This window comes from Bombina bombina, chromosome 1 (genome assembly GCF_027579735.1).
Source record: "Bombina bombina isolate aBomBom1 chromosome 1, aBomBom1.pri, whole genome shotgun sequence".
NCBI classification, from domain to species: Eukaryota; Metazoa; Chordata; class Amphibia; order Anura; family Bombinatoridae; genus Bombina; species Bombina bombina.
In genome coordinates this window covers 1,127,600,470-1,127,610,158 of record NC_069499.1, presented here as the reverse complement: position 1 = coordinate 1,127,610,158, position 9,689 = coordinate 1,127,600,470, and the positions used below count along the sequence as shown (strand labels likewise).

Genomic DNA, 9,689 nt, shown 5'->3' with positions numbered 1-9,689 from the left:
AAGTTACAATTAAACCTAATACTACACTATCATTAAATTAACTAAATAAACTACCTACAAATAACTACAATTAAATACAATTACATAAACTAACTAAAGTACAAAAAATAAAAAAAGCTAAGTTACAAAAAATAAAAAATTAAGTTACAAACATGTTAAAAATATTACAACAATTTTAAGCTACTTACACCTAATCTAAGCCCCCTAATAAAATAACAAACCCCCCCCCAAAATAAAAAAAATCCCTACCCTATTCTAAATTAAATAAATTTCAAAGCTCTTTTACCTTACCAGCCCTTAAAAGGGCCATTTGTGGGGGCATGCCCCAAAAAGTTCAGCTCTTTTGCCTGTAAAAGAAAAATACAACCCCCCCCAACATTAAAACCCACCACCCACATACCCCTAATCTAACCCAAACCCCCCTTACAAAAACCTAACACTAATCCCCTGAAGATCATCCTACCTTGAGTCGTCTTCACTCAGCCGAGCCACCGATGGAACTGAAGAGGACATCCGGAGCGGAAGAAGTTAATCCTCCAAGCGGCGCTGAAGAAATCTTTCATCCGATGAAGTCATCATCCAGGCGGCGCTGAAGAGGTCTTCTATCCGGGCGAAGTCATCTTCCAAGCCGGGTCTTGAATCTTCCTTCCGCCGACGCGGAACCACCTTCTTCACCGACGGACTACGACGAATGACGGCTCCTTTAAGGGACGTCATCCAAGATGGCGTCCCCTCAATTCCGATTGGCTGATAGGATTCTATCAGCCAATCGGAATTAAGGTAGGAAAATCTGATTGGCTGATGGAATCAGCCAATCAGATTCAAGTTCAATCCGATTGGCTGATCCAATCAGCCAATCAGATTGAGCTCGCATTCTATTGGCTGATCGGAACAGCCAATAGAATGCGAGCTCAATCTGATTGGCTGATTCCATCAGCCAATCAGATTTTTCCAACCTTAATTCCGATTGGCTGATAGAATCCTATCAGCCAATCGGAATTGAGGGGACGCCATCTTGGATGACGTCCCTTAAAGGAGCCGTCATTCGTCGTAGTCCGTCGGTGAAGAAGGTGGTTCCGCGTCGGCGGAAGGAAGATTCAAGACCCGGCTTGGAAGATGACTTCGCCCGGATAGAAGACCTCTTCAGCGCCGCCTGGATGATGACTTCATCGGATGGAAGATTTCTTCAGCGCCGCTTGGAGGATTAACTTCTTCCGCTCCGGATGTCCTCTTCAGTTCCATCGGTGGCTCGGCTGAGTGAAGACGACTCAAGGTAGGATGATCTTCAGGGGATTAGTGTTAGGTTTTTTTAAGGGGGGTTTGGGTTAGATTAGGGGTATGTGGGTGGTGGGTTTTAATGTTGGGGGGGGTTGTATTTTTCTTTTACAGGCAAAAGAGCTGAACTTTTTGGGGCATGCCCCCACAAATGGCCCTTTTAAGGGCTGGTAAGGTAAAAGAGCTTTGAAATTTATTTAATTTAGAATAGGGTAGGGATTTTTTTTATTTTGGGGGGTTTGTTATTTTATTAGGGTGCTTAGATTAGGTGTAAGTAGCTTAAAATTGTTGTAATATTTTTAACATGTTTGTAACTTAATTTTTTATTTTTTGTAACTTAGCTTTTTTTATTTTTTGTACTTTAGTTAGTTTATGTAATTGTATTTAATTGTAGTTATTTGTAGGTAGTTTATTTAGTTAATTTAATGATAGTGTAGTATTAGGTTTAATTGTAACTTAGGTTAGGATTTATTTTACAGGTAATTTTGTATTTCTTTTAGCTAGGTAGTTATTAAATAGTTAATAACTATTTAATAACTATTCTAACTAGCTAAAATAAATACAAAGTTACCTGTAAAATAAATATAAATCCTAAGATAGCTATAATATAATTATTAATTACATTGTAGCTATCTTAGGGTTTATTTTACAGGTAAGTATTTATTTTTAAATAGGAATAATTTATTAAAGTATAGTGTAGTGTTAGGTGTAATTGTAACTTAGGTTAGGATTTATTTCACAGGTACATTTCTCTTTATTTTAGCTAGGTAAGCTATTAAATAGTTAATAACTATTTAATAGTTATTGTACATGGTTAAAATAAATTGAAAGTTACCTGTAAAATAAATATAAATCCTAAGATAGCTAGAATATAATTATTATTTATATTGTAGCGATATTAGGGTTTATTTTAAAGGTAAGTATTTAGTTTTAAATAGGATTCATTTAGTTAATAAGAGTTAATTTATTTATATTTATTTAATTAATATTTAAGTTAGGGGGGCGTTAGGGTTAGGGTTAGACTTAGGTTTAGGGGTTAATCATTTTATTACAGTGGCGGCGGCGTAGTGGGGGGCAGGATAGGGGTTAATAAATTTATTATAGGTGGCGACGGTGTAGGGGGGGCAGGATAGGGGTTAATAGGTTTAATATAGGTTGCGGCGGGTTCATGGAGCGGCGGTTTAGGGGTTAAACTATTTATTTAGTTGCGGAGAGGTGCGGGATCAGCAGGATAGGGGTTAATAATTTTATAATAGAGGGCGACGGTATAGGGGGGGCAGGATAGGGGTTACTAGGTATAATGTAGGTGGCAGCGGTGTCCGGGAGCGGCGGTTTAGGGGTTAATACATTTATAAGAGTTGCGGCAGGGTCTAGGAGCGGCGGTTTAGGGGTTAGTAACTTTATTTAGTTGCGGGGGGCTCCGGGGGCGCCGGTATAGGGGGTAGAACAGTGCAGTTTAGTGTGGGTGCTTAGTGACAGGCTAGCAATAAAGCTGGGAAAAAGCCGAAGGGCAGCGAGATCGGATGAGTGATAACTCTCACAGTCCGCTGCTCATCGCCCCGCGGCTTTTTGACAGCTTTATTTGATAACTTAGGCGAACGTATTCAAGGTCCGCGGCGGCGAAGGTAGGCGAGCTTAGGCGGACGTATTGGGCCGGCGAAGCCAGAAAAGTAGACGGCTTGATAACTACCCCCCATAGAATCTGATTTTACTTATAGTTGTGTATTTACTATATTAAATGTATAAGCATACAACACATCCTAGACCACTGATAAGTAGATTATAGGAAAAATATATAGGCATTAATGGGTTAAAAACATTACTTTTTAACATAGAAAGATCTGCCTCTATAGGACATTCATTTTACAGCAAATTACAAGAGATTCAGAATAGGTCTGCTCCCAAACTGCATCCAGAAGCACATTTGTATTGCATGAAACATTATTTCTAATAATCTGTAAAAGGACAGATACTATAAGCCTCTAAAGGTTGGCATTAGAAGCTCCTTTAAAAAAAAAAAAAGTTTAAGTTTATGTCTTGCCTGTATCATTGTGAACTGTTAAAATCAAGCAAAAAATATGCAGAAACGCATTAACAAATTCCACATGGAAAGAACTGTGTACAGTAGGCTGTGATGTTCATACAGAACAGAATGTTTCTATAGCTCACTGAGTTTATTTTTATACCCCAAACGAAAGATCAGTACAGCAGGTTATGTGCATGTTTTCTATCAGAACAGTGATCTATGATTTATTCTATGTGGTACAAAAAAGAAAGGTAAACAGACATACATACATTTGATCAGGTACATATTACAAAATGTCTCCTACCTGTTTCTACTCTTTATCCTCCTGCTCCGTTAATTTTACATACTTTATAGATTCAGTTTAGAATGTCATACACAATCTCCTCCCATTCTCTCCCTCTTCCTCTTTTCTGCAGCTGATTTCTCAATCTCTTAGGTTGAGATTTCCCCCTCCACGCAGCCTCATAATGACACACTCACAAACACAATGAATGTGCTGTAAAATGCAGCAAAGAGAAGTGCTGTAAACCTGCACTGTTAGCTGTTCAAATAACCTTATAAAGAAAATATATTCTGTTTGTTTATGTAACATCACAATACATGTTTAGGTTCTCAATATGAGAAGTAACTTAAAGGGCCATGATACCCAAATGTTGAAACATTTGAAAGTGATGCAGCATAGCTGTAAAAAGCTGACTAGAAAATATCACCTGAACATCTCTATGTAAAAAAGAAAGATATTTTACCTAAAAAATTCCTCAGTAGCCACATCCCATTGTAAAGGACTTCTAAGCAGTAAATCAGTATGTCTGTCCCGGGAAAGCTAAGGGAGTGAGCTTTCGTGCACACTCATCTTATTTCCCTATTAATTTTAAGGAAGTTTACTATGAAAATCTCATGAGATCACAGTGAAAGAGCTCATGAACTCAGCACTGCTGATTGGCTGCTGTTCATTTCTTCATTTTTTTTACCTGCAGCTGGGCAACAGCTGAAGTATATTTTTTTACACAGAACTTACTCTGCTGAGCTGAGGAAATTGTGAGGTAAAATATCTTCTTTTTTTACATAGAGATGCTCAGGTGATATTTTCCTGTCAGCTTTTTACAGACTGCATCAATTTCAAGTGATTTAGCATATGAGTATTATTATGTCCCTTTAAATTTTGGTCAGATTCAAGGGGTTTGCTCACTTTATCTTTCTAAATGTGTGCTCTAAACCATAATCTATCACCATATGTGGTCACTCACTACCATATATGTGCTATGGTTAAATAAGTAACCAAAATGTTCTACACATCTGGTTTCAATGATTTAGATTGTTTTATGGTTCTCAGCTCTTTTCTATTTTCTCTCTCCCAATGCTGCTGCGTCTCCTGATCTTTTAAATATATATTATAATATTTGAAAAGCTTATCAAATTATTTATGTAAAACAAAAATCATTAATGTTTTCTAAAGGATTAATCATTGGGAAATATCCACAATATATTTGTGTTTGGGGAAGTCTTACGTTATAATATATTATTATTTTCTTTATTACTTATATTTGGACTGTTCTTTCAACATGTTGTTACAATTACAATACAATGTTTGTTACTGTGCATAACATGGGGTTAATGTTTCCTTAATGAAGTCACTTCCTGTGCTGCTGTCAACAGCGTCTCTGTCAGAAAAGGGTGTTGAGGAATCTTCCAACAGAGCACAGAATGACAGAGCAATCAGGAAATACCTCTCACTCCTGCATCTAAGGTTGCCAAGTAACCAGAGGGCTCAGCTGTAGCCATGTGTATATATATTCCTAACAGCTTCTTACAGAAGACATTCCAGCTCTGCATAGAAACAAACCATCAAGCGCAATTTCACAGCACAATGGGTATTCTCCTGAGCACACTTCATCAAGCTCTTATGAACTTTTCTGGCACCAAAGCCCGAATCCTTCTGCTTGGTCTGGATGCAGCTGGGAAGACCACAGTCCTCTATAAGCTGAAGCTGAATGAGGCTGTCTGTACAATACCCACAATTGGATTCAATGTTGAGACAGTGGAGCCGATCCGCAATGTGACATTTACTGTCTGGGATGTGGGAGGCCAGGAGAAGATCAGAGCTCTATGGAAGCATTATTATGTCAACACAGATGGTCTAGTATTTGTAGTTGACAGTGCTGACTGGGAGAGATTTCCTGAGGCAAGAACAGAGCTGGAAGCCATCCTGGAAAATGATGAGATGAGAGGAGTCCCATTTTTGGTGATGGCCAATAAGCAGGACCTTCCTGGAGCCAGGAGACCAATGGAACTGGCAGAAGAGCTTGGACTAAGGAAGATTCAAGGACACCAGTGGCATGTCCAGGGATGCTGTGCAACTAATGGAGATGGACTTGTAGAGGGCTTAGAAGTTCTCACTAACCTAGTAAAACAATTCCAAAAGTCCAAGTCATTCTGAACACCTCCGAGATTACCAGGATTTTCAATGATTTTGATCAACCTAATTGACTTCAGTCTCCTTTTGCCTTGCTGGAAAATGAGAACTTTAATGTACTTTTACTCCATAACCTTGGAAAGTCACTGAAAAACGTTTGGAAAAAAATAATGAAAATGTACATTTTTGTGAAGAAAATATTTTTACTTCCCTCAGAAGTTTTACTTTTTCTTTGACATCATCCCCAATGTAATTAGACTAATAAATTACATGTGGAATGCTTTATACTATGTATAATTTTGTATATGAAAATGCTTTAATTCTAACATTTTGTATGCACCAGAGTAAGAAATGTGTACTTTATTTTACATAATTTGCACCAACTTTAAAGGTGAGCAGATACTTCTTTCTATATTACATATTAATGTGCTTATATTATGTTTTGCTAAACTGGATATAATATTTTGGGAGGACCTCCTGAATGATGTGTATCTGCTGCATATATTTCTTGTTCATTAACTTCTTTTTTGTACAGATCTGTTTAATTTAATGAATTGTAAGTAAATGGCATAAACAATAAAGTTTTTTTTCTTTACATTAGTATTAAAGATGTGTTAATAATAATTCCTCATATTGCTTCATAGTAAAGCAACAGTAAACACGTTGATATAATAAAATTAAATGTTTAATTATGTGTCATAAAACAACTTTGCAATATACTTTGCAATAAAGGGACATGCTGTACATACTACGGAAGCCCAGAGAGGCCATGCATTTTTATTTATTTTTTTAACTTGTTATCGCGACATAACAAGTTATTTCTCAACATAACAAGTTGTTTTGTCAAGATAACAAGTTGTTTTGTTAACATAACAAAATTGTATGTTGATAAATAACTTGTTATGTCGAGATAAGTTAAAAAATGAATAAAAATGCATGGCCTCTCTGGGCTTCCGTACAAATTAGATGATAAAAGTAAATTTGAAAGTTGTTTGAAATTATGTGCCCTATCTGAATTATGAAAGTTTCATTTTGACTAGACTGTCCCTTTAACAAGCCTAACCATGCAAGCATGGGCATCCACAGGTAGTTCTTCTGGATGGGAGAGATATATAAAATACACCATACAAATATAAGATATCAGTGGCCACATGTGCAGCGTCATTTTAAAAATGGTGGTTGCTTATGCTTAGATACTTAAGGGTTAAAACTCCACAGGTGGGCATTTGCTCCACCTTTCACAAACTAGTGCCTGCTAGATATCTGTCCCTAACTGGCCTCAGCAGAGATTACATAGGATTAGGAACTGCAAAGCCAAAGAAAAAAAGCAAACCTTATAAACTCCAATAAATACAGATTGGCTCTTACATTTAAACCAAGTGGTGGGTGCAGTTTGGCTATTAAAAAACAATTCCAGCAGACAATGGGGCCCATTTATCAAGCTCCGAACGGAGCTTGTGGGCCAGTGTTTCTGGCGAGTCTTCAGACTCGCCAGAAACAGCAGTTATGGAGCAGCGGTCTAAAGACCGCTGCTCCATAACCCTGTCCACCTGCTCTGAGCAGGCAGACAGGAATCGCCGGAATTCAACCCGATCGAATACAATCGGGTTGATTGACACCTCCCTGCTGTCGAGTTAGCAGGGGGCGGCGTTGCTGGTGCAATGCTGAATACGGAGAGCATATTGCTCTCCGCATTCAGCGAGGTCTTGCGGACCTGAATCGCACTGTCGGATCAGCTTCGCAAGACCTTTGATAAATTGGCCCCATTGTGTTAATGTATTATAAATCACTCTAACATACTATGTTTATTACAAAAGTTTACTGTCCCTTTATCTAAAAGGCAAACTAGGGGATAACCTGGTGTCAAATCAGAATGTTGGTAAAAATTCAACACACAATCATAATAAATTGCAACCGCATTTGTTGCAATGTAGCAGCAGCTTTTCAAGTCTATGGGAGTTGCCAATTAAAGGGACTATACTTGACAAAAAATACTATGTACATGTATAGTGTATATTAATCCATATAAAAATGTTCAAAGCATATTACATATAGTACACATTTTATACCCCATGGGTCTGATTTTACCTACAGCACTGGTCACCCCTCCTGAGCATTTTTTTTTTTTTAAATTCTGACTTGTCAGGCACCACAGCCAATCACAGGCCACAGTGACTGCCTCGCTGACATAAAGTGCAGTCTGCATCTTTTTCCTCTGCTTGGCAGATGTTTTATGACAAGCATGGCCCATCTGTCAAATAACACACACTAAGGGCTAGATTTATCAAAGCTGAGGCGTACAGATTTATCAAAGCTGAGGCGTACAGGGGCGCGTATACGCACCCCTGTACGCCTCAGCTCGCCTGTGGCAGGGCGAAATTACCCGCAGGTATTCACCTTTGCACACGAGCGCAATTTTGTGCTCGCCTGCAATCCTGCCCCCTGCCCGCGCACAGCCAATCACGCGCGGGCAGGAGCTGTCAATCTCCTCGGTCGGACTCGACCGCGGAGATTGAATTTCGCCACCTTAGAGGTGGCGAAGAGGTTAGGGAAGTGGTGGTCTGGTGACCGCTACTTGTTAAATTACAGCGAGCAAGTTCTTATGAGAACTTGCAGCCGTAGGGCTTTAATAAATCGAGCCCATAAGCTGAGGTGATGGAACCTTGTATCTTTAAAGGGACAGTATACACACATTTTCATATAATTGCATGTAATAGACAGTACTATAAAGAAGAAATATGCACAGATGCTGATCTAAAAATCCAGTTTAAAACCTTTTGTAAACTTATTTGGTAGATCCCAGTTTAGCACTGTTGATGAGGTTGACTGGGATACCCAGTGAAAGGGGCTGGGAAAAGAAGAGTAGACACTCCCCCATTCCCTGCATATGAAAAGACAGATAACATAAACAGGAGCCAGCCGTAGTCTGTAAACGCGTGTATACATCTGACACTGTGGGTCTTGGTTAGGAGTCTGAAAATCAGCAGAATGTTATTAAAAATAAGCAAAACTATACATTGTTACAAAAACACTACCTGATGGGCTATATAAATGGATCATCTACAAAACATTTAAGCAAAGAAAAAGTACAATGTTCCTTTAAGCAGTGAAACAAAATCCTGTTAATACACAAACATTCATTTTATTTGCATCTTCTAAACAAGATTTACATGTGCAGCAACGAGTAGTAGCTGATTCTAAAAAAAGTAGTACAGATGCTGAAAAAATAAATTATTGTCCTCAATTAGTTAACCCCTCCCCCCCATAATACAGCGTATACATGTGACTATCAGTAGTTTTATAGGATTTTTAATACTTTAAGGATTTACAGGCAGGGAATATAGTAATTTTTGATTATTTAATTTTTTTTTTTAAATATTAGTGAAAAAGTTTGGATTACAGCTTCTATAAATACAGAGTGCACTTGCATTTATCCATAACTCACTTATTTATAACTTTGTATAGTTTCCCCTTTGAACATTCTAACTAAATAATGACAGTTTTTTCGTTTGTTTGTGTTTTAAATCAACATTAGAAAGAACTTATAGACTTAAAGGGACAAACTTAAACTTTCCTGATTCAGATAGAGCATGCAGTTTAAAAAAAATCTGTTTACTTCTTAAACGTAAGTATTTTTATACGCACACTTTCTGGAAAGCCAGCTCCTACTGATCATGTGCAAGAGTTCACAGCATATGCATATATGGGCTTATTATTGGCTGATGGCTCTCACATAATACAGTGGGGAGAGAAATAAAAGCAATCTTTGAAATTTATTGATAATCTGAAATATAGATTGCATTGTCTTTTTATTATGCACTTGTTGATTCAATTGATGGAATTCTACTGTGTTTAATGGTCCTTTCCGTTATCTAGCACTGATCTCAGGGTACAAACCAGTTTATGGAGGCCATTCTATTTAATATTCACACACATTCATACCTGCCAGCATTTGTGGCTAGGTGTTAGGTCACC

General features: G+C 37.9%; 1 protein-coding gene across 1 annotated transcript; it reads left to right on the top strand.

Annotated features, from left to right (window-relative positions):
• The first annotated feature begins 4,989 nt into the window (after positions 1 to 4,989).
• On the top strand, positions 4,990 to 6,309 carry LOC128645432 (uncharacterized). The gene has a single exon (XM_053698433.1). It carries the CDS (start codon positions 5,082 to 5,084, stop codon positions 5,736 to 5,738), a length of 657 nt encoding a protein of 218 aa, XP_053554408.1. The 5' UTR covers positions 4,990 to 5,081; the 3' UTR covers positions 5,739 to 6,309.
• Positions 6,310 to 9,689: the final 3,380 nt, after the last annotated feature.